The following is a 23,541-nucleotide window of genomic DNA, read 5'->3' as shown; positions in this document are numbered from 1 at the left end:
AGCAAACTAAAGATCCTCTTTTATATATATATATATATATATATAGATTGAATACTAGCTACTGTAGTAAGGGTACTTACCTATTACAGATTTATCAAATCTGGTAGAAGAGAGACAAACTTTTGAAATCATAAGATCCCAATTTTACGCTGAACACCTCGATTGATGAGAAAAACATACTATTACAACAAAATATTCACTACTGACGTTGTAATGTGAAACGTTTGCAAATTAACCAGGAAAACTAAAAATGATCTGAGAAAAATTAATATAAAGGAAAACAAAATTTTAGCGCGAGGCATGTTGTGCAGGTTAAGTGCACATCATGAGTTGAATCTCACGGCAAACCAGAAGTCTGGTATTTAAGTGAAGGGTAGAGTGCGGTCCATTATCAATCTTGTTTCAAACCATGCTTTACGCGTCTCATCTCTGGGTTGTGCTTGATTGAGATGCAATTTGAACCCAAGCAAATTCCTCCTTGTAAGCTATATGTCCATCGCACGAGGATTCACAGGTGTACACAGCAATAGTAGCCCAATCAAGAGAATGCACATCATTTTCCACACCAAAATAATAGAGTATTTGTGGTAAAACCTGGAAGCGGCAGAAAAAAAGAGCATGGATTGAAAATACTTTTCAGGCAACCAACAACTTAAGCTACAATTTCTACAAGACAGCCAGAGACATACAACTGCTTTTAGTAGTTTGAGAATCACCACTAGTTGACTTGTAAGCAAAGCAAAAGCTTCATTATACCTGAAATTCAAAAGCCCTATGATCGCCACAATAGGTGCACTTAGGGATGTCAGCTTTTGATGGTTGGCCACTTGACGTTGGCCATAATGGTTTTGCTCCAGCATCTCTATAGTACCTATTTCCAAGATAATGATCGAACTCAGTGACAAGTCATGTGATCATAATTCTTTGGGAATAGCAAAGAAGGTGGCGGCTGTCATTTATCTATGCACGCATAGTGTTTTTCAAGATTAATATAGTAGAAAAAAGGCGCAAGTACTTCAATCACCTTAATACTTGCTCAGGGGTACGAGATATCCTCTCCTGGAAAGATGCCCAACTCTTCTTGTCATCTCCCCCCTGTTGTAGAAACAATTATGTGAATTGTGAAGTAGAAAGTTATAGTCGACATATCCATCAACCACTAGAATAGCTCTGCATACCTCGAAGCTGTCCATAAGTGCCTCAATTGATTCATCCACACGGCTTGAAGAAATCAATGAGTTAACTAGACCATTATCATCAGAAACGTTATCCTCACATTCATCAGTAATTGCGATCTCATATTCTGGCCAGAGACTCTTGCTTGCAACTGTTCAAGGATTATAATCTCCATGAACTTCTCATGCACTGACATTCTAAATATATAACATTCTTACCGTTTTTCTAGTATCATATCATTAAAGAAAGATTTTAGAACAAAGCATTGATTGCCCTTACCTTCTTGCACTTCCCTAAGAGTCTTACTATTACTAGGTTCAGATGCATCCTGAGAAATGCTTGAGGGTAAGCAGCGTTGTTTATGACCTGATTTCCAATGAACAGTCTGCAAATTGGATTCAGTTAGGAAAATTCCGTCCAAACAGGAAGGAGCAAACAAAGCATGGTACACGTTGCTGACCTGATGTTTCTCCGAGCAGTAGTGTACTCTTCGGCAACCACCACAGACTTTATCTCCTTTCCATGTACCACACCAGCCACAGAGAACAGCTGAGAAATGAAAGACAAGACGTATTACAAAAAATACAGGAAATTTATGTGTAAATATTTTGGGTGATCAATTAATATGGAGTTGAAAGAAAAGGAAAGGCCAACGACTTTGATAGATAATCGCAAATACTTAATCAAATCAATTGTAAACTTGAGTCATTGACCAATGAAAAAAGTAGATCCTTCCAAGGAATTACCTCCAGGACTAGAAGGTTTATCTTTCCCATTGTTTCTTGGGGGTTCACTGGAGTAAAAAGAGTTATCACGGGGCAATTGGCAACGAAAGACCTTGACACTTGAAAAACACATTCAGTAATCAGAGTTAGATGAACGGATACTAAGCATGGTAGTTTATAGTCACACAACGAAATTCAATTATGACGAAGTACCTCCTGGATTGCTTGTCTTGGTTCCTTTTCCACTGCTCATGTTGATCTTTAAGGAGACAGGTCATTGATGTACACATGAAGAGAAATAAGGTGCGATGAAAAGTCGAATCCTTCTCCGTGAGTGGTGCGTAAACCTTAACAATGAGTAAAAAAACAAAAAGGAAACACAACGATTCAGTTTCCTCTTTCCACTCTTCTTTTGCCACACCGGGAAAAACAAAAAAGAGGACAAATGGTAGAAAAGGAACCCTGCACACAAGTAGATGTAGAGCCCATATGATGCAGAAATAACTAATACATTATTGAAAAATAGGCAGCAAATGAACTAATCAAGGTGAAGCGCCTGGACAACTTAAGGAGACGACTTTCTTTTGCACGACGATAAACAAACAACTTTAGCATTCCTTGTAAATTGGATTATTGGAAAACAGTGACCAGAGACAAAAGGAATGGGTGACTGAGAATCAAAAACCTAAAAGTCATAACAAATGCCTCTTGATGAAATGGCTTTGGAGATGCAATATTGAGGAAAATGCACTTTGGAAGAGAACCTTGGTTGGAGAAGTTCACTTTAGAGAACCCACGGTACACCAAAATCTCTTAAGCACCTCATTGAACAGGATTATGGAAATAACGTTCGAGGATATTGGAGAAAATTTGAAACAAATATCGGTTTCTCTTCCCAGTAATGGAAAGAGAATCAGATTTTGGCAAAAAAAATGGTAAGGCTACATCTGCTTAAAGACCAATTCTTGGACATATACAGTTTATCCCCCCACAACACAATGGAAAGAAAATTACAAAATTTAATTTAGCAAAAGGTTGGAATCTCTTTCTGGGAAGGAGTTTGAATGACTGGGAAGTAGAAAGCTTAGGCTTTTTGCTTCAGATGCTAAACAGTGTAGTTTTGGATCACAACAAAGTTAACTCCATCAGTTGGATGAGACACTCCAAAGGACTTTATTCAGTCAAAAGTTGCTACACTATGATGGAATCTAACAAGTTACAAGAAGGATATATGGGCTTGGAAGATTTGGTTCAATAGATTAGAGCTCCTTTGAAGGTCTCTTGCTTTTCTTGGATTTTGATTAGGGAAGCTTTCTCACTCAAATAAACCTTCAAACAGGGGGATTTCAGCTTTGCAGAAGGTGTCCATTGTGTGGAGCGATCAAAGAATATAGTTTCTTCTTTTTCCATTGCAGGGTCACAAGTCAATTATGGAGCATGTATTATAAAATTTCAGGCATTGGATCATGCATATCTACATTACAAAGCTGCTGCACTGCTGGAACAGAAAGGGGGTTGGGGCTTATACGAGAATTCTCAAAAGAAGAGGCGTTGTACTAGTATCTACATGGCCCTAATTTTTCGCACTATAAGCTCAAGCCATTTGGTAGACCATCTAGTTGAAAGAAACATGCAATGGGAGAAACATTGATAGACTTAAACTTAGATAGGAGAAATATATTCAGAAGTCATTAACAATTAAATCCTAAACCTACAGAAGAGCTAAAGTTCCATTGACCAACTCCAAGAGGATAATAAGAAAAAAGAACCACATCTCCTCTTATGTTGTATATTGTACAGTTAGATTTAGACTTTTATGCTGTATAAAAGTCAAGTTAGATTGGAAATGTTGTCTTTTGTAAATTAGATCGAGACGTTTTTTTTTTTTGATACCGTTAAAGTTGTATTCTTCAGCATTAAGGGTATTGCTGGCCACCTCCAAAAAGTTACAAGCTAAAACCATAATTACTTTTAGCTTCAGTAACATTAACTGGTTATTTGGGTAGTTCCTTCATTGTTTAAGCATATTATGACATGAAATAATGAAATATATTCCTAGAATTATCAATATTATTCCCTAAACTTAAAAAGACTTCACTTCTAACTTCATTTTGTATCAGACAATGTTTTCCAATTAGTAGGCTAAAGGATCCCCAGACCCCACTTTGTGAGGCTACCTACACTGCATCTGTTGTTGTTAGGCTAAAGGATATGTAAGATACAACGTGCAGCTAAAATTGTAACTTCCACGAGAACATAAAGATATACCTGAAGCATGAACTGCAAAGGCTCGCCACAGATATCGCAAAGACAGGATTTTCCTGTTGGCAAGTTTATTGGATCCAACCAAGCCTACATTCACAGAAACAAAATTTAAAACTCAATCAACCTTGGAGGCGTCTTTCACCCTAATGAATATGGAAGATAGCGGAAACGACTCAACGAGAGAACTTTTCTAACCATACCGGAGTACCCCCAGCTTTGCTTGGAAATAACTCACGTAGCAGTGACCATGAATTCTCAGGCTTTTCAAGAACCCCTAATCCCACAGGTTCCTTGTCTTCATCCTCCTCCTCCGTCTCATCATCATCATCATACGAATCAACATCTCCACTGTCATCAATTTGAACCTCTTCTTGATCTTCCTCATCAAGAGGTGTAATTTGCAAAGTCCTCTTAGCAGCGCCTTTGATCCTTCCAGCATTAAATTCTTCCTCCATTTTCGCTAAACTATCCACAATGATGATTGAAAAACAAACCAATTACTTCCCAGAAAAATCACACAACCTCATGTTCAGGAGCCAATTAAGAAACTAAGGGAATTCACAACAAGCAAAATACTAAAACTCCATCAAGACTCGATTTTTACGGAGACCCAGTTCATGTCATGATGAAAGAAGTAAATAAAGGGTTAAAAAGACCTCATGTTGAAGAACCAACTGGGAAAATAACGAACTCCCATCAAAAAGACTTACTTTTCTACAGAGAACCAGCTCATATAAGCTTTGAAAAACAACGATTAAGAGGAGAAAAATACCTAAATTAGATGTTTTCTCGTTTCCTTTACAGCTTTGAATTATATTTAGCTGAGATTAAGCGAGTGTTGAGACCTCAAACAGCAAACAGCAAACAGCTGGAACAGAGCAACCAAGGAGAAGGGTTAAAGGCATAGAGACATAAACCTCTATTTATAATTGGGCTTAAATAAATGTGGGTTATTAGAAATTGGCCCAACTCATGGGAAAAATGCACGTTTGCCCCTTGTATTACATTTTGTTCCGATGATTGTTACGTATTGTTTCATAATGTATTGTATTATATTATATTGTATTTTATTGTATCATAATGTATTTTTAATGAATGCAATATTTGGATAGATTGTATCGTTCTCTGTTGTTAAAAGATTGTATCTTCTCGTGTTGAAAAGTAATTTTCTTTTATTCTCTGGTAACGTCTATACCTTTTAAATCATAACTTAAAAGATCTCTTTCAACAAAGTCTAAGGAGAAAATGTTAAATCACAAACTTAAATTTGTAAATTTTTACAAACATTAAACAACAGTCTAGTTTTTTTGTATGCAACATTGGTTAATATATGCTTAAACATTACACCTCTATCTATTTTTGTCTGAAAGGTAATTTCCCAAATACACAACTTATCAAAATAAAAACAAAATTTACAAACTTAAAAAAGGACATTTGAGTAAATCAACCCAAAAATTTCTACTTCAAATAAAACATTTTCCTTTTCCCAAAATAATAGAACAAAATTTGTCCAATAATAAGTCAATTTTTCATTCCAACTTGAAGCTCATTTTTTTAAATTTGAAAAACTTGCTGGACCACATTTTCAAGTAAATAATTTAATTTCCCTCACAAAACTTCATAAAATCTAAAGTAAATTGCACGTTTCAAACACAACTTCAATTTTCTAATGCACTATTCAATTTAACTTCAAATACTACTCTCATTTTTCACACATCATCAAATTAATGTGCAAACGCCTACAGTGAGGGTGAAAGAAAAAAACTGAAGCTCAACACTTGAACCCCCACCCCACCCCCAAAAAAGGGGAAAAAACAACTGTATTGTCAATATTTGGAAAAATCAACCTACCAGAAATGCTGTACAACATCTAGTTTTACATCACAGCTTTGAATTCTAGTGCACAAACATTAGTACAATGAATTTTTCCTCTTGTCGTATCGACAACACCACATTTAAGTTCCAACTGAATCAGTACGACGCTAACCATCTCTCTTCTTGGATTGCTCTGAAAGATACCTGCATCACATTCAAATATTTCAGGGGTTGAGCTACAAATCTAATTAAAACGGAAACACTCATGGAAAAAATTTTCTAGAAAAATAAGTGGGCATCTTATTTTCTTGTGTTCGATATGTAAGCAAATACATTACCCTAAAAAGTAAAAACAGTTGTATATAGTCTAAACAAATACTATGGAAGGTTGGGGTGTAGGTACGGGTGTGCGGATGAGGTTATGGGAATAGCGGGGAAGATGAGTTGTGTTGGAGGTGGCCCAAGGGCCCCCTTTAGAGATAGGGAAAACATTTGCTTCAGGTTGCTAAACACCATTCGTGGCATTCTTGCCTTGGCTGCAATCAAAAGGTGGCCTTATTTCAATACCATTTGTGAAACTTGATTACATTAATTACGTTAGGCAAGTCATTTTTGCCTTATTTTTAAGGAACTTACTTTCGTAAAGAAAATATTTTTCAAAATTTTTGACCAACCGAAAGAGGGAAAATTGGAAAACCTCTGCACCGAACAACACCCTAAGACAGGTCATCTTCTAATGAATATTAACCCAAATCCTTCTATGAGAGCACTTCAAATACTCACAACAGAAAAGATACAAGTATTGCAAGACTTTAGAACCATACCCTTGACTGTCGTTTCCCTTTGACCCACACCTCGAGTTCTTACACTGATGCCTTTAAAGGTTCCATCAAGTGAAGACTTTATCTTTGTTTCGACAACGATGTTGTTTGGACGACCTTGGGCGCACCTTGACTATTTCACACCTGCTACCTCCTACCAACTAAGGGAGTACCATACCCACTAATTCTCAAGCAGCTTATGAGAAAATATCAGCAGCCCTTTTTTTCTCTATGGGACAGCAAGAGAACTTCATGTAGCTAACCTTTATAGAGTAAAGTCACTAAACTGAAGAGGTGATATGGATCCTTTTTAAAATTCAACCAGAAAATTATGTTTACGAGCAAATATTTGCATGGTCTGATTCTGAAACAGCTTGCTTTCAATTTTTTACAAATTTACCATATTTGCAAGAGTTTGGTGTTAAGCAACAGTTTCCACATAAAGGTACACTGGGGCATATCATATCATCCATTGAAGAATCGAACTTCACATAAACTTACTTTCCAGTGTAAAGGCCCGCAGAATACCATGCATTTAGCACTTCCGATAGATCCGTCTCCAAGCCGCCAGTTTTCTCTGCAGCAACAGGGTTCATCATCTCTATTTGTTTTCCTGAAATTAGAAAGAGTAAAAACAAAGTAATTAAAGGAATAGGACATTTGAAAGATTAAAGTTCTTTCTCACATTATATTGGATTTTTAAGTTGTTCTTTGAATTTCTGTAGCACATTTGAGATCCTTATTGTATTATATGATGCTAGTGCTCCTAGCAGTAAGTCATCAACATGCATTCAGTATAGCAGGACCTAGAATCAATGGACTAAGATTACTCGATTGCCCTGCTACCCAGAGATACTGACTTCATTTGTAGGGTGTTTTCGGTATGAAGGGAAGTGTTTTCCACGGAAATATTTTCTTGAAAAATGTTCCACAGGAAAATAAGTGGGTTTCCTACTTAATTTTTCGTGTTCGGTAGGTAAGCAAATATTATCCTAAAAGCAATTGTATATAATTTAGACAAATATTATGGTAGGTGAGGGCGGGGAGGAAGGGGTGTGGGGGTAAAGATGAGATGTGTTGGAAGGTGGGAGGACACAATTAATGTGGAATGTCACTATTGAAACTTGTTTTCCCTACTTCATTAGGCAAGTCATTTTCCTGATTTCAAGGAGTTCGTTTTTCTAGAGAACGTTTTCCAAAATATTTGACCAACCAAACATGGGAAATTGGAAAATCCTTTGTACCAAACACACATGTAATCCATAACCAATCAAGTCAAAACTTGCTCTCCCCCCCCCCCCCCCTCTTCTCCACCTCTGTCTTCTTCTTGTCCGTATTCATTTCACCTCATTATGTAATAGAAAATTGAAGGATCTTCCAGTTACTACCACATCACACCCTAGACATAAAAAGAAGCAGTCATGCACAAAAGCATCAAGAGAGCTGCTCACCTTCCTTTGCAAATGAATTCAGTGAAGCCGTGTTAGAAGCTTGCTTTAAAGAGGAGAGTGCTTTTTCTGCAGCTTCTTTTGCTGTATCAACCAAACTAGGGTTTTGAGGAGATGATTTTTTTTCTTGAACACATCGTATAGACGCATCGCATGGTTTGTCATCCTCATTTACACCCAAACAACAAGGTGATGCAGTGCAAGGAGATACCCAACTTTGGCATCCATATGGGCAGTAGAAAGAAGACTCTGTTGGATTTAAATTATGTGATGCATAAGCTTGATGTTCTTGAGAAGCAGAACCAGAATTTTGATCACCCCAAATGCCAAACTGGTTAAGTTGCTGCAAAATCTTTTGCCTTTGATCCTCAAGTTCGTAATATTTGTAGAGTAACTGGTTGTAATCTTCTAAACTCTGTGAACTGCACTTCTCTATGGCCTTATACTGGGTGTTTTGCTCATTCAGTTGACCAGTGTGGTTTTGAGGAGGAACTGCCTCAAAAGAGGAATTTTCTTTTACTGGTGGAAGGCTGCTTGCATCCCCCATTTCTGTAGTGGTATCTGGTGCAAGTTTGCTGTTATCACCTCCCTCCCCTTTGCTTCATCCACACAGGTGAAAACAAAAAAGAGAAATAAAGCAGAACGTCAGTCTCCAGACAGTTAATTGTTTTTCCTGATGTCACTTGAAAAAGCTTATCACAAGAAGTATTCTCTCAGTCCCATTTTATGTAAAGGTGTTACGGTTTGGGGAGTAAAACAGTTTTTTCTTTGACTATTCTTAAAAATATTTAAAAATATTTTGAATCATTAGATGTTGACATTTGACTTGTAGTATGTCATAAAGTTTTTACAACATTATACCCAGTGAAATCCCATAAATGAGGGATAGTTTTCAAATATGTATAGTTTATTCATAGTAAAAATTAAGTGTTTTGACCCAAGTACTCCAAACTCCTTCACAACTGGGACAGAAGAAGTACCTCTGCATATTTACTGCCCAGGCTGGCACATGTGAAGCAAACAAAAAGTAGAAGAAGTGGATACAGGGAGGAAGTTAAAGTTCAATAATAAAGCAATCAACAGGGGAAGTTGTGGCATATAAACAACGTATTGCAACGATAAATCATCAGAAAGATGATATCTGACCTATGAGTCTACCAACCAGAATATGTAAGAATTTTAATCAGAGCCCTACTAGAAAGGCAAAGTAAAAGTGCTTAACATACCTCTAAGTTGAAACCCAAGCAGAATAAAGCAGACATCTCAAGATGCATCAATTTAAGAGAATTACGTAATAAAAAGAGTTTGAGAACACCAAACTTTTCTAATTCTCTAGATTTGTGCAAATCTTTTCAAGTAGTAGCATTTCCTATTCATTATCATTTCAACACTAAAAAGCTCAAAGAAGAGATAAAAAGAAATGTCTGTTGATTCAAATGATGAATAGGCCTTTCAAACTCATTTAATATCACTCATTTAGAGTCATAGATTGAATTCATTGAGAGTTAGAAAATAACAAACTTTTCCATTTAATATCACTCATTTTGAGTCTAAAAATTGAATTCATTAAGAGCTAGAAATGTCCAAGTCTTCTTAGCTGGTAGCATTTCCTTCATGATAATTTTTAATCATTAAGCTCGATATAAGAAATAAAAAGAGATATCACTCAAATTGAGTCATAAATGGACCTTTTCAGCTCATTGCTTCCGTCATCAGGAGCTGTCACATTCTCCTCTTTGCTGCTAACTTTAGCTTCTAAACTATGCATAATCTGGAAATTGGAAAGAGGAACATCAAGAGAAACATATAAAATTTTCTTAGAAAGGGGAAAGGAGTAAGAAATGATAACAATCAGTAAACAAGTATTGTGTTTGATTCTAAGCTCTGTGCAATAGCAGCTGTGACTTAAGTTACTCTCTTTATGGAAGGGGTCGGGATGAAGACTGATTTGGAGGGTTTGAGAGAAAAGCAGGCTGTATGGAAGCTAGGGAAGTTAGGAGGAGACAAAAGATCATGGCCAATGCAGAGAAGTAGTGGAATCAAAATGATGTCAAGAATTATGATCGTGAAAAAGAAGGAACAGAAAAGGGGGAGAAAAGAGAGCCACAATACTTTCATTCAACCTAGGCATCCAGTATCCCAGAGATAAAAACAAATTAAATTCAAGTTCAACAAAATTTTAAGTAAGAACGACAGAAAAGAAATTAGTAGACCTAACTTCACATACGAAAATAGCCTGCACAATGGAAGTCGGAAGATGCACCCAGGAAAGTTCTACTTGCACTCAGATAAAGACAAAAACATCTCTCATAACATCCTCAAACGCAGGACATGGTAAATTAAATGAACTATATCCTTGAAAGTTTACCTAAAAATTACTTCAAAAGAACTTTATATTGCTCTCTGGTACATACATTGTAGGATATGCTTTCTTCCCTCCCCTAACAGAAAGCAGCAACTTTTTCTCTCTTTAGCCCTCCTTTCCCTCATTCCAGCACCACACAATTCTCTAGTGCTCCTCCTAAAACACAATATAACGGAATCCACATCGCTTCTGTTCTTTTCTTCCCCGTCATCTCAGATACATTGGCAGCAAAAAACACCATAAATCATTCCCTTGACATATTAGAACCCAAAGTCAAATAAATGAAAGGCACAATTAAAGTAGAAAAGATGGGTCCTCATGTAAATATCATTTTCTCATGTCCAACTTAACGCTTCCAATCTCTTCACAATGTCCAACTGCCTAGAGGTTTACTCAAGACTAAAATCCAATAGCAAAAGTTGTCAAGTGAAAAAATTAAACCTAAAAGAGACTAACTACGCTGCTATTATACCGACGCCTTGATTGGGAGTTACCCCGCACCTGTGCTAGTCGAGGACTCAGAATTATGAGTTACTTGGTTGAATAGTCGAGTGCGTACAAGATGACCTGAAAACAACTATAATCAAGACCAAATGGCACCATGTTCCTTATTGACCACATACAATGGGATCAACACTCTATAGCCTGGTCAATTTCGTGCTGGTAGTCCAAGGAAAAACAAAAAAATGGGGTTTCTTAAATATTCTTCCTGAATATCTTAAATTGAAGCCAGAAAGTATTACAATTGCAAAAATAATATTAAAACAACAGCTACCCTCAATTACAACACTGTTCGGGTTAATGAACCCGCTATTATCCCATTCCACTCCATTTGAATTTCATTTTTCACCTAAATTATACTAATCAAAGTCCAAAAATTATCGCCAAACAGAGAAATACATATGAAATGATTAGATTACTAATACATCTAGAAAGACGAGCAATTCTAAGTTCAGCAGAACTGCGTTGAAAGCAAATATTGAAAATACAGCTGATATGCATTTGAAGATGTTGAAAAATAGAAATAGTAAGAGCAATGGAAGTACGAGTTTTCATAGAACGTAGAGTGAAGGAAGAACCTTGTACTTGGATACGGCATCGTTGAACGCATTAACAAGGGCTGAATCGTCCCACAAATCGTTTTCCCCCATTTTCGCTTTCTACTCTGCTGAGTTGCAAAGAGAATTGCAGCAGGGTTTAAGCTGCGTTTTGCAAAGGGTTTAAATTTGATGGGTCCTTTTTGGATTGATTAGCTACTTAAATTTTTTAATTTTTTTTTAGAAAAATTATTACATGTTAATAAATAATTACTGATTTTATTAATATTTTTTATTTATTATTATGTATAATAATACTAAGTTAAATCTGCAGTATGAATTATAAATTAAAAGTAAATTTTATAAATGCAATATATATAAATTATAATTGTTTTTTGAAATATTTTTTTTTATTTGATAAAAATTTGACACATTAAAATGTGTGATAAATGCATTATCTATCATTAAAACTTGTACTATATATGAATAATAAATTGTTCTTTGTATTATGCATTAAACTTGTATTATAAATGAATTAAAAGTAATCAAGTGAAAAAAATATATTATTTCTATAAATAATAAATATTTTTTAATTTTAGTATATTTATGTAGTTTTTTTTTTATATATATTTCATTATATACCACACTATTATTGCTTATATGTTTGCACTACAAATAAGTGTTTGTGTATTTGTAATAATTTTTTGTTGAACTTGTGTAATATATGAATGAAATTTGAAGAATCAATTAAATTTTAATATGATTTTTCTAAAGATATTTGTTAGTGATATTATTCATATATATTTTATGTTATTTTAGAATATTATACATTAATTTTTATGTCATAATTTATAGAGTAACTTTCACATAAAGCAAACATAAAAATCATATTTATATGTTATAGTTATACTTATATAACTATGTTTCATCGCAAACATAAATATATAAATTTTTCTATACATATTAAAAAAAACAGTCACATATTTCGTTATACATACACAAAGAAATCATTTGTATAATTCATTATACATATACAAAAGAAAATAGTTGTATACAAAAGATCAATTGTATAATTTGTGTATAAAACGAGAAAAAAATAGAGATAAAAGAAATTGGGTAAGGCCGTAAGGAAATATTTATATTGTATAATTATAAGTGCATAGGATGATATGTGTATTTGCATGTGTATATACAATTTTCTCTCACTTTATACAAACTGAAACGCAATTTATACATTTCGTTTCTGTTTGTATAAACGAGAGAGACGAGAGTGACGATTGAGATCTGGGATGGTGACGAGCAAGATCTGGAGAGTGGCAAGCGAGATCTGGGAGAGGGAAGAGAGGGAACAAAAATATATGTATATATACAATTTTCACTCGCTATATACAAACACAAACACATTTTATACATTTGTGTTTGTATAAAAGCGAGAGAGGGAGAGCGAGAGTTTGAGGGAGAGAGACGACTGGCAAACAGGTTGCTACATGACACAATTAAATCAGAGTTTGGTTATAACATTTAATTTGAATCATTAGGTTGCCATTATATATAATTTTCCCTAAATTATATGACACTATTATAATTTTAAAAATCTACCAATTTTTTTAACATGTTACTTATGATATAAAATATTTTATATTAAAGGATTTTACGTAATGTGTTTAATGAATCTAATTATATGCGGAAAAAAATTAAATTAAAATTTTAAAAATCATTGAAATTTTGACTCGTCAAGAACAATATAGTCCAATATTAAAATATACACTTTTTGAATCATAAGCACAAAAAGGAACCCTCTCTAGAAACACACATCAAAATAGATACCATTCCTTAACCCTGTTTTCCTCGTCAACTCCCAAGTCATCCAAAATAATATAACATCAACCTTAAAGGCAGTTCAATTTTCATAAACTTGGGCTTCTGTTGCTGACATAAAAATATCTCAGTGTATAAACGATTTGCCCGTTCTTTTTGCATAAAATCTTTGTGAGGATTTCACGCAATTTCACCATTCTATTGCTTTCGAAACAAATTTATTTACTTGTATCATATAAAAAATACTATAAAATTCATGTAAAAGCTTTCCTTATTTTCCATGTTGAAACAAAAGATGAAAATTGTACATGCATCTTTTGTGCATACCGCTTTACAAGAAAATTGACCTCCCTCATTTCTATTGAAGAAATAGAAAAATAGAAATGGGGTAAATAATCAAATTGCCATTCTTCTTTTGGGAGAAGTTCATAGTATTCAACACATTTTTTTTTATTTCTTCCTCAGGTGAACTATATTTTTCCTTTAATAATAAATTTAATTTTTTAATTCCATTTACCCTCATTCATCTCCCGCTTATTTTAATTTTATATTTTGATTTCTACATTTCGCTAGACGTGTCTCAATAATTAAAAAAATTAATATATTCAATTAAATCAAATATTAATATTTAGAAAAAATATTATAAAATAAAAAACATCTAAAACTCCACAAAATCTTGCTCATAAATTTTGAAATGATGCTTATTTAAAATTTTAAAAAATTAAGCTAATTCACTTCAATAAAATGATTGATAAACATAAAATATGCTCAAATGAAACTAGGGTTTTCTGCCCGACAGTGGAAACGAAGGCTATGAATAGACACACCATCAACATAGTAACATTATTAATTTTTTGTTTCTCTGAATTATTTTTTTTAAAAAAATATTTTGATGTGACAAATTAAATATAAAAAAAGAATATTGAAAAACCAAACACACCTTTAAAATAAAGAGGCTAAAGTTGAAAACAACTTTTTCAATAGCCCAACAAAAGGTCAAAAAAGTATACCAACGGACAAAACAACTACAACGACGTCGTTTAACTATTTTCGAGAACTGAAACGGCGTCGTTGCCTTCACACTACCCCTTTACATAGATAATACCTTCACTAATGGAAGCTACAAGGTAATGTTTGCCGACCTCTCCTTCCTACCTTTTTCGCTGAAAAATATTTAATTTTATTTATTTTCTTTCTTTTCGCCCAAGTAACTTACAATATTCAAAGTGTTGAATTTTTCTCACAAACTATAAATGTTATCTTTATTATTAATTATAATAATAATAATTTAGCTGATGAATTTCACAAGCTATTCAGTGAATTCCATCTCCGTATCAACGCCGTCGTCTCGAGATCTCCGTTGCTTTGTTTGATCGTTTGTTTCTCAGTTATCCCTGTATCCTTTGTTCTTTCTCCGAGACGACGACAAAGATAAAGACGACGGCGTTTGATCTATGAAAGGTATATGTTAAAACAGGGTAAACAAGTTTTTTTGTTTTTTTCTTTGGTTCACTGCTTGGATCTGGACTGATTTGTATCGATTTGCGTTGTTTTGGAAATGATTTTACTAAATACGAAGTTTCCACGGTAGATCGGCTCGGAATTCATTTTTCTGGATTTAATTTGTAATAAAATAAAATTTTCCGATTTTGTTTCTATTTATGAGATTTTTTTGATGTTTTTCTTGTTATATAAATCATGAAAAATTGATTTTGCGGCGTCATAAATTATTGAAGTAGCAAGGTTGATTTTTTTTTTAATTTTCTAGCTAAGGAGAAGAAAAATCGTTTTTTTTTGAAGTTTTTTATCATTACATAGATAATGAAAATTATTTGAATATTGCTGGTTATTTTCGGTGCGGTATGATAAATTATTGAAGTAGGAATTTTTTTATTTATTTTCCAGTAAGTTTATTGAGGTTTTATATAAACGAAGATAAGATTAAATTAAATATTTTTACACTTGAGCGGAATACTTGATTTGATTATCAGTTCTTAATTAGACATGCGGATTGTGTGTCCCAGTTGTTGAGAAAACAATGAGAGGGATCTGACTAATTAAAGGGGTACTTGACCATATGGTGAATTTGCGCGCATGTTTATATTGAAGAATTGAAATATGAGAATAATGCTAACTTTGTATAGCCATGAAAGCTAGTTCGTAAATTGGCGATATCGGCACCTTGACATTTCCACATGGTATTAAGTACATCCTCAGTATCTTTCCAGTCAAGTAGGCGGCATGTGAAGAAATTAGCTGATTAGAATCTCTGTCCCTCATAGTTCTACTCATAGTCTCTATCTTGGTGTTATCAATAGACAGGAGACTCCTATTTATACACTCAGCTAACGCTGTGCCAACTGCCTCTGAAATACAGAGGATAGGAGCGTTATCTTGAATGGTTAGGCGTGAGGCGCCAATAATCAACAAGAAAGTTCTTACTGCCCAATTGTACACCCAATAATTAACAAAAAAGTTCTTACTGCCCAATTGTACACCCAATAGAATAATAAAAAAGTTGTATGTATGTATGTATATATTTTGTGGGAGTTACATGTTTGCTGATTATAAGTTAATTCAAGAAGGTTTTAAAAACAAAAAGGTGTAAAACACAAAAAGTTCACATGGTTGTTTCTCTGGTGTTTGTTCACGGTTGAATATTAGCTGAAGTTTTCAGAGCAAGTAAGAGATTTAAGTGTAATGCTAATCTTTATTTGTTTGCTAGAAAGATAGTGATAGACCTTAGTTCCTTTTTTCTTTATTTATTTAATTTATCTGGAAATTTGGGTTTGGCATTTTTATGTGCATCTTTTTGTCTTTCAATGCTAACAAAAATTATGTTTTTCAGAGGAGGTGAATTAAATTAGCGCGTAAGTTACCTTTGTACAAAGGGAAATTTGTTGACTTGACATCAACATTATGGAGAGAACGTGCTTCTACCGAGATGGCCACTCATTGCAGAATTTGGTAGGTTTTTATAGGCTAGCTACATTCCATAAGCATCAGAACAATTTACTGATTTTACGGAGAGATTCACTCTTACAGGAAGTAAATAAATTTGGCACATAGTTATATGCATTTAGGCATGAAATTCACTTCTATTTCACAAGAGTGCGAAAAATATGCATTTAGGCATGAAATTCACTTCTATTTCACAAGAGTGCGAAAAATATTTCCTTTTGTTTCGCACACCAAAAAACATGAAATTTACTTCTATTGCTGGATTCAGTTCAGTTAGTGTTAGTTTACCTTAGCTATGTAACTTTTAACTATGACATGTTCTTTTATGCGAGTATCGTTCTGCTCATATGAAGAAATCCTTATCCATTTTTTTCGAATGAATGACTTTCTAAATGTCTTTCTCCTGCCAGGTTTTGCATTTCGTTCTCCATGATGCGGCTTCTCAGAAATTTGTTATGACAGACCTGTGCTATACTAGTTTAGGATTTAGTCTTTCTGTTAGAAATTTGTAAATAGTAGTTGCCTGTAGATAAATGGAGTCAAACTGGGTTGAAGTGTTAGATAATGACCGTAGGACAGCTGACGTCGACTCAAAAAGTAAAGTAGCGTCTCAGTACGTGGCACGTATAGTTGGAGCTGGCACTGAGAAGCTGGAGGAGCTATCATTTCAACCAAATTGTAGCTCATTTTATAGCACGCTTGGTAAGAGGAAGAGGACTGTGGAAGGTGAAACTAATTGCAGATCACATCTCAGGAAATCGACAGTTAAGAACTACTCAAATTTCATTAAAAGTGGACTGCCACAACGTGTTTTATATCATCAGAATGGTGAATGGAATGATTTCCCTCAAGATATTGTTCGTATTGTCAAAGAAGATTTCCGTGCAAAGAAGGCTGTGATTGAGGTGAACTTTGGTGGCTTTCATGTAATACTTGATATTCTATATATGGTTCAGGTAAATTTGGTTACCGGATTGGAGAAACCTATTGCCTGGATAGACGAAGCAGGTGGCTGTTTCTTCCCTGATTTATGTCTCGTTAGTTGTAAAGCGCACGACAACATTGAGATACAATCGCAGAGAACTGAAGGATTCAGTGCTGCTGAGCCAGATAGGGCTACTAATATCAAGTTGCATCTTGAAATAGATATTAATGGACCGAACAATTGCAAATTGGATGAAGGTATGGAAGAGTCAAATGTCCGTGTTAAAAGGATTAAAGTCGATCCTTTAAAAGATAATCAACAATTTGCTGTTGATCAAAAATCATATCCTAAAATGGAAGTAGTGGCAGAAAATCAACAGGATCAGGAAAGTCTGTCTCCTATATTAGAAGATACACTTAAGTTGGTGGATGCAGAATCGGTTAAAACTATGTTTGTTAAGGGAATGAATACCATCTATATGGTGGATATAGTCAAAATTAGTCAATGCTCAAGTAAATATATGAGAAATCGCTTGGAACTGTTTGAGAAGCAGGCTGAGATAACTCAAAAGTATCGTGGGAAATCCAATGTTCGGCATGCTTGGCTTGCCGCTTCCAAAGAGGTAGTATCTACAATTATGAACTATGGGCTTATGCATGGGGCCTGTGGACAGAAGACTAAGCTTGGTGTTGGAGTGCACCTCATTGCCCAGGACTGTGCCTCTAAAAGGTTGGGTAATACTTTGTAATGAGAAATCATTTTTATTGATGATCTCATTATTGTTTGGAGTTCCAATATCATGATCTAGAATGGGTTTTAAATTTATCCAGTTGCTTAGTGGAGATCATTGATCATTGTGATGATGCAGTTCAAATATTTTTACTGTGCTCCTCCTATAACTGCGGGTGGGGGTGGGGGTGGGGTCAGGAAATAAAAAGGGGAAAGAATATCTTAAAAGTACACAATGCTGTGTTCTGAACACATTTGGTTGTGGTTATGATATCATCTCCTGATATTTAATGAAAACATCCCCCCTCCCCCTTAAAAAAAATAGAAAAAATGAAAGAAACAATAATTTTGTCAAAACAAAAATAAAAATTATAATTGTCCTCTGTATTCCACTGATCTTATCTTTCAGGAGGATCTAACTTCAGTTTCACTTTTTTTTGTCTCTTCATCAGTGCCGCTAGCTGTGATATTGACGAAAATGGCATCCGTTACATGGTTCTTTGTCGTGTCATTTTGGGCAATGAAGAACTTTTGCATTTTGGCTCTCATCAATCTTATCCAAGCAATGAGAGATATGATAGTGGTGTTGATGATCTCGAGAGTCCTACTCACTATACTGTTTGGAACATGAATATGAATACACACATATATCCTGAATATGTCGTGAGCTTCAGGATGTCTTCAGGAGCAGAAGGTGTCTTATTTATCTCGTTTTCCTTACATTTAAATGTCAGAATATCATGATTAGTATGAAATTAAATAGTGTGTTGATTACCCTGAGTATGTCTCATCTTCCCTTAAAGAGAAACTGCAGCATTTCCTCTTTGCTATTTTTAATATTGCAGTACTTTAGACTTCCAAAGTAAAAGAGTATTTAGTTCACGTTTTATCTCTGAAATCAGTCAAATATTATCTGTTAATTCTACATCCTTAAAAATACAATTACTATTTTTGATCAACTAACACAAGAATTTGGATGTGCACCGCTTTGGAGATCATGTCATGTGTTACTACTTCTCCTACTATTTAAAGATGGGATTTTGGGATATTTGCTGCTAGAGAAAAGTTTTGAACACAGAAGTTGGCTCTGGTTTTGAATACTTGTAATGATTATTATGACGTGCAAGACTATTGTTTTGTATTTGTGAAGTAAATAGCTTTGTAACTTTCTTAAAAATTTCAGGTTGTGTTGTCACTTTCCGCACAATTAATGTTGAGGATTCGGGTCACTGTGACAATGACACGTTTCTTAGCCTCGTTATGTGATTGTTCTATTTCTAGTGCCTCACATTGAAGGATCTTGATCTAAACTATTTATGAACCGAGGGTCATCATTATTATATTTTGTTTGACTTCCTTTTTTAGATTTTCAAAATGTAATCGCAACTGCTGAAGGCAGCATTTAATGGAACATTGCTTGGAATCCGTAGATTAATTTGTTTGGCGTCTTCTTTAGATAATTGGGCTTGATAGTCCACTGTTAAGAAGTTTGTGGGACTTTGGCGTACATTGTTGATATTTTTTGGGCTTTTGGAGGACATTAAGCACGATGGCACTAGCTATTTAGTTGCAGGATGACTTTTTTTTTTTTTATACATAGGGACTTTCATATCATTATGGAGAATGTTCTAGAGTAAGACTAACTTACCAATGATTAAAAGAGGGAAACTTGCAATCATAATACACTGCTCAAAGGTATTTTTGATGTAGAGAGATAAAGGTGTTCCACCTATTTAGAGCATGACGTATTGATTTATTTATCCAAGGCGTAAAAAGAACATTTATGCCGATTTAATGTGCCATTCAGTAATTGTACTTCTCAAATTACTTAATTACCACTCACTGATGGTTAGTTTGTATTTTATTTCCAGGGGCTCCAATAAAGGAAGAAAGTCGGCTTGATGTCTCCAGAGTTACTTCTCAGGGATCTGAGGAGCGATTGGACTTGAATAAATTGCCTACAGAATTGGTAATCCCTCACTCCACCCGATTCCCCGCCCCGAAAAAAAGAACAGCAAGCATTAAAAATTAAGTAAATATGATTGGTCTTTGTTGTTGTTTTGCTAATATGATTAAGGTTAGTAAAAAAAGTTTTGAGGGGAAGGTAACTAACGTGAGTTCTATTTTCCTTACTACATCTATATGGGGCAACATGAAGTGCATCTCTTGGCACAAGTTGATTGCTCCAGTGGGTACCTTCTGTGCGCTCGTCTTCAGAAAACTGAACTTTGACTTGAAATAGTATTCTTTGCTGCGGGTGCACAAGAATTTGCAATATGAGGTTTGAAGGCTTTGTATCAGCACATATTTTTGTCTATATATGAATTTTCATTCATTGACAGTCCTTGGCGAACTTGTAAGAGGTGGATAAAGTTAGCTTCTCAGAGGATGTGTGAATTCTATAATTTTGATCATTTTGAAAGCAGAACTGTTCTGATGTTGAGCATTGTTGCACTTGATCTCCTCGCTTACGGTAATCTTACTGTTGGAAGAAAGAGAATGATCTCTTCTTTTAGTTGATTCTTCCGAGTCTGAGCAAAGGGTGTGTTTAGTTTCTGTTGAGGAACTGTTCTCAAGTTTTAGCTAAAGGAGCATTCAGTATGATGATATCTTGACACCATAGGAAGCAAACTAGGTGATAATTTTTTTTGTTTTGGCTTGTGACTTCTGTTGATGTTGGCACGATAATGAGATTGTCAATGCAATTGCTTTACAGAGCACATCTACACGTAGAAACTATTAGGTGCAAGGCAGTTTTGCTTGTTTTATAATTGGAACTGTTCCGTTTGTTAAGAAATAACCTAGTCAAAACTCAAAAGATATATTTCTATTTTTAGTCTCTGCCTTCTTCCAGTGTTTGCAATTTTGGGGAAAATTTATTCCATTTTGCTCGATTTTTTTCTTCCATTTAATAATTTATTGTTTACTTGCAAAGAAGTAAAAAAATTTCTTTGGATTTTTAGCCTAAGTCTTTCTCATTAAGTTGATATGCTTGTTTTAACATCTCCTGTTTTATGCTATTAGGGGAACTGTCAGCAATATCAATTTGTAAGAAACATACAGCAATCCCATGGTGTTGGTGTGGGTACCAATAAATCACCTAAATCCCCCTGGATGCCTTTCTCTATGTTATTCGGAGCTATTTCAGCTAAAGTGTCTCCAAAAGATTTGAAATTGGTTCATGCACATTATGACTTGTTCAGGGTATGTTGTGTTGACAGGTCTAATAATTTTCTTTTTTAACTTTCTTCTTACGCCCTGAACCTATCTCTGTTTTTTTTTTCCTTAGAGCAAAAAAATTTCCCGGAATGATTTCATTAGAAGGCTGAGGTTGATAGTGGGTGATCAGTTATTGAAGTCTACCATAACCAATCTCCAGTGTAAGGTACTGTGCTCCGATCCATATATGATTTGGTAGTTTTGTACTTCCGATGGGGTGTTTGTTGACAACTGCACTTGTCTCGAATTGATATATTAATTTTGGTTTAAGCGAAGTAGGAAAAAAAGTTGGTTTACTCTTTAGTTTGGGTGGCAAGTTTTTCTCAATAAGTTTAGGTGGCATATGTATCCTTTTATTTTATATTTCCTTTTTGGTCCAAGAATCTCTCCTCTAGTTTAAAGTGTATTGAGACCTTACTGTTGTCACTATATAGTCAATCTGGTTGTTTCTGTTGGTGGTGGTTGCTCGATTCTTAAATGCCCTTGTTGTGGCGGCATTATTATACTTTCTCCGTTGTCTTTTTCCTTTCTTTCCAAGGAGTGAATTTTATTCTGATGTACTATCATCATCATAAGAATGCTTACAAGTAGGGGCGCGGATTACAGTATGGGCAATGATGAAATCCATTCCCTATATAACTAATGATCCACTAAATGTAATGCATGAGATCGTCCTAACATCAGAACAAGAATCTGGTCATTTCAAAAACCTTAAAGATAATTTAGAATCTAAAGGCTAGACAACATAGATGTCTTAATGTGATTAATTTATGTAGAGGACATGCATGTCAATTGGTATACTTTAGAAGTGGCTCTGGGATTAATAATATCATTAATACACTCAGCTTTCACTTTAGTGTACCCAAGTCACAAATGTTTTTATAATGAAGTTAGTAACTTTACCTAAATATCATAGAATCACTGAACTATATTTTTAATAAAAGTCTGTTACTGAGGAGAGAAGCTAAAATTTGCCTGAATATCATGGAGTCGCTTAGAGGGAAACAAATAAGACATTCTGTATGATATTTGAGTAAAGTGAATGATTCTTTTTATTACAAAACATTGTTTAGTGACTTCTAGTGATATTTAGCCAAAGTTGAGTGACTATTGACTTGTAAAGTACCACTTTGTTCCTCTTGTAGTGTTTTATTCAAGAATTGATTGGATTTGTTTTTATGGTACATGACAAATTTGTATTCCAATAAATCAAAAACTAGATTGATTAGGAATTGAGTGGCAAGTGCAATTTACTCTTTAAGTATACCATTTATTTGACCTGTAGTACGTGGTACTGCATATATTTTTACCTGGATCTTTGAATTTCTCAGATGTACGGGTGGAACTTGTTAAGTCTCGTCCCATGACGTGACTTCTCTTGGTGACACATTTTCCTGGGTTTATTTTATTAGTCTGGTTGGTATAGGTCTTTACACGACTTATTAGTACATCTATTTGGGCCTTCCCTTTGTTGCTGTATTCTCTGTCGTCTCTTTTGCTTCTTTTATGTGGTGGGATTTATATATTCTACTCTTGGTAAGTAAATGGATGTGCAGTTTTGGTATATGCAGGCTACTGAATGAATAGTATAGAATGTTATCTGAGGGGGCCTTTAGAAGTTTGTTCTTTATGTTTGCAGCCGCCTTCCGCATCTCCATGCTTTCTGAATGTGCCGAGTGGGGAGAGTAATTGTTGAGGCTGTACCAGCAAGGGTGGATCGCTGCGTGGTGGCGAAGAGTCCACTTTTACCAATCAAGCGTCGTCCTCTTCTCTCTATCTCTCTTTGTTTTTGGTGTTATGTAGCTTTAGTTTCTTTGAACATTTTGTGATTATATGCAGTTATGTCTAGACTTGCACCTTCTGTTCTTCTATATATGCGACTTCCAATTCTCTCCCGTCTGTGATGGCAATAATTGGTGCACAGCAGGAGTTACTGGAGCTTAAATTGGTTTTAGGTTGGCATCTTGAAAGTGCTGCTAGTCGGTTTAATCATGGTTTGAAGAGAATAAAACTGTAGCAAACATCGGTGGCGTTGTATTTTAACAAAAACTTAGGCATTGTACTGTTATCACTTTGAAGCTGAGGGGTGAAATTTTTCCTTTGAGTTTTCGCATTATTATGTTTCTAATTCACTTGCCTAAAAATTCTTGAACATTGTTATAATAGCCTTCTGGTATGAACTTGTAATATTTCACTGGTACAATATGAATTTCTCTAGAATCGATTTTCATGTATAC

At 34.7% G+C, this 23,541-nt stretch overlaps 3 protein-coding genes across 18 annotated transcripts; 1 reads left to right on the top strand and 2 right to left on the bottom strand.

Moving 5' to 3' along the window:
* Window positions 1-120: 120 nt before the first annotated feature.
* LOC101253516 (uncharacterized) lies at window positions 121-5,086 on the bottom strand. Of its 2 annotated transcripts, none has more exons than XM_004245880.5 (11): window positions 4,939-5,086; window positions 4,367-4,631; window positions 4,170-4,253; window positions 2,115-2,248; window positions 1,923-2,020; window positions 1,637-1,725; window positions 1,456-1,561; window positions 1,179-1,327; window positions 1,025-1,095; window positions 757-871; window positions 121-594 (listed from the first exon to the last, which is right to left on the bottom strand). In XM_004245880.5, exons 2-11 carry the CDS (start codon window positions 4,619-4,621, stop codon window positions 424-426), a joined length of 1,272 nt encoding a protein of 423 aa, XP_004245928.1. In that variant the 5' UTR covers window positions 4,622-4,631; window positions 4,939-5,086; the 3' UTR covers window positions 121-423. The 2 variants fall into 2 exon arrangements, with proteins under 2 accessions (XP_004245928.1, XP_010325569.1); XM_010327267.4 differs by having other exon boundaries at window positions 4,367-4,626; window positions 4,939-5,059.
* A 742-nt stretch (window positions 5,087-5,828) lies between these two features.
* LOC101261843 (uncharacterized) lies at window positions 5,829-11,852 on the bottom strand. 5 transcript variants are annotated; one of them, XR_011211304.1, is made up of 6 exons: window positions 11,695-11,829; window positions 10,619-10,866; window positions 9,939-10,021; window positions 8,254-8,849; window positions 6,806-7,415; window positions 5,829-6,185 (listed from the first exon to the last, which is right to left on the bottom strand). XR_011211304.1 is itself a non-coding variant. In XM_010327268.4 (6 exons), exons 3-6 carry the CDS (start codon window positions 10,016-10,018, stop codon window positions 6,149-6,151), a joined length of 825 nt encoding a protein of 274 aa, XP_010325570.1. In that variant the 5' UTR covers window positions 10,019-10,021; window positions 10,619-10,866; window positions 11,695-11,829; the 3' UTR covers window positions 5,829-6,148. The 5 variants fall into 5 exon arrangements, 3 of the variants coding, with proteins under 3 accessions (XP_010325570.1, XP_010325571.1, XP_004245958.1); XM_010327268.4 differs by having other exon boundaries at window positions 7,304-7,415; XM_010327269.4 differs by having other exon boundaries at window positions 7,304-7,415; window positions 10,665-10,866.
* A 2,730-nt stretch (window positions 11,853-14,582) lies between these two features.
* LOC101254819 (inactive poly [ADP-ribose] polymerase RCD1) lies at window positions 14,583-23,507 on the top strand. 11 transcript variants are annotated; one of them, XR_011211298.1, is made up of 8 exons: window positions 14,583-14,931; window positions 16,319-16,437; window positions 16,842-18,085; window positions 18,538-18,779; window positions 19,957-20,558; window positions 21,110-21,289; window positions 21,375-21,470; window positions 22,944-23,507. XR_011211298.1 is itself a non-coding variant. In XM_004245886.5 (8 exons), the coding sequence occupies exons 3-8, from the start codon at window positions 16,965-16,967 to the stop codon at window positions 22,998-23,000; spliced, it is 1,794 nt and encodes a 597-aa protein (XP_004245934.1). In that variant the 5' UTR covers window positions 14,586-14,931; window positions 16,319-16,437; window positions 16,842-16,964; the 3' UTR covers window positions 23,001-23,507. The 11 variants fall into 11 exon arrangements, 5 of the variants coding, with proteins under 5 accessions (XP_004245934.1, XP_025888166.1, XP_025888167.1 ...); XM_004245886.5 differs by having other exon boundaries at window positions 14,586-14,931; window positions 19,957-20,054; XR_011211299.1 differs by having other exon boundaries at window positions 14,590-14,931; window positions 19,957-20,366.
* The last annotated feature ends 34 nt before the right edge of the window (window positions 23,508-23,541 follow it).

The sequence above is a fragment of the Solanum lycopersicum genome, chromosome 8, assembly GCF_036512215.1.
Source record: "Solanum lycopersicum chromosome 8, SLM_r2.1".
NCBI lineage: Eukaryota > Viridiplantae > Streptophyta > Magnoliopsida > Solanales > Solanaceae > Solanum > Solanum lycopersicum.
The sequence above is the reverse complement of the archived record's forward strand: the minus strand, read 5'-3'. Positions and strand labels throughout refer to the sequence as shown.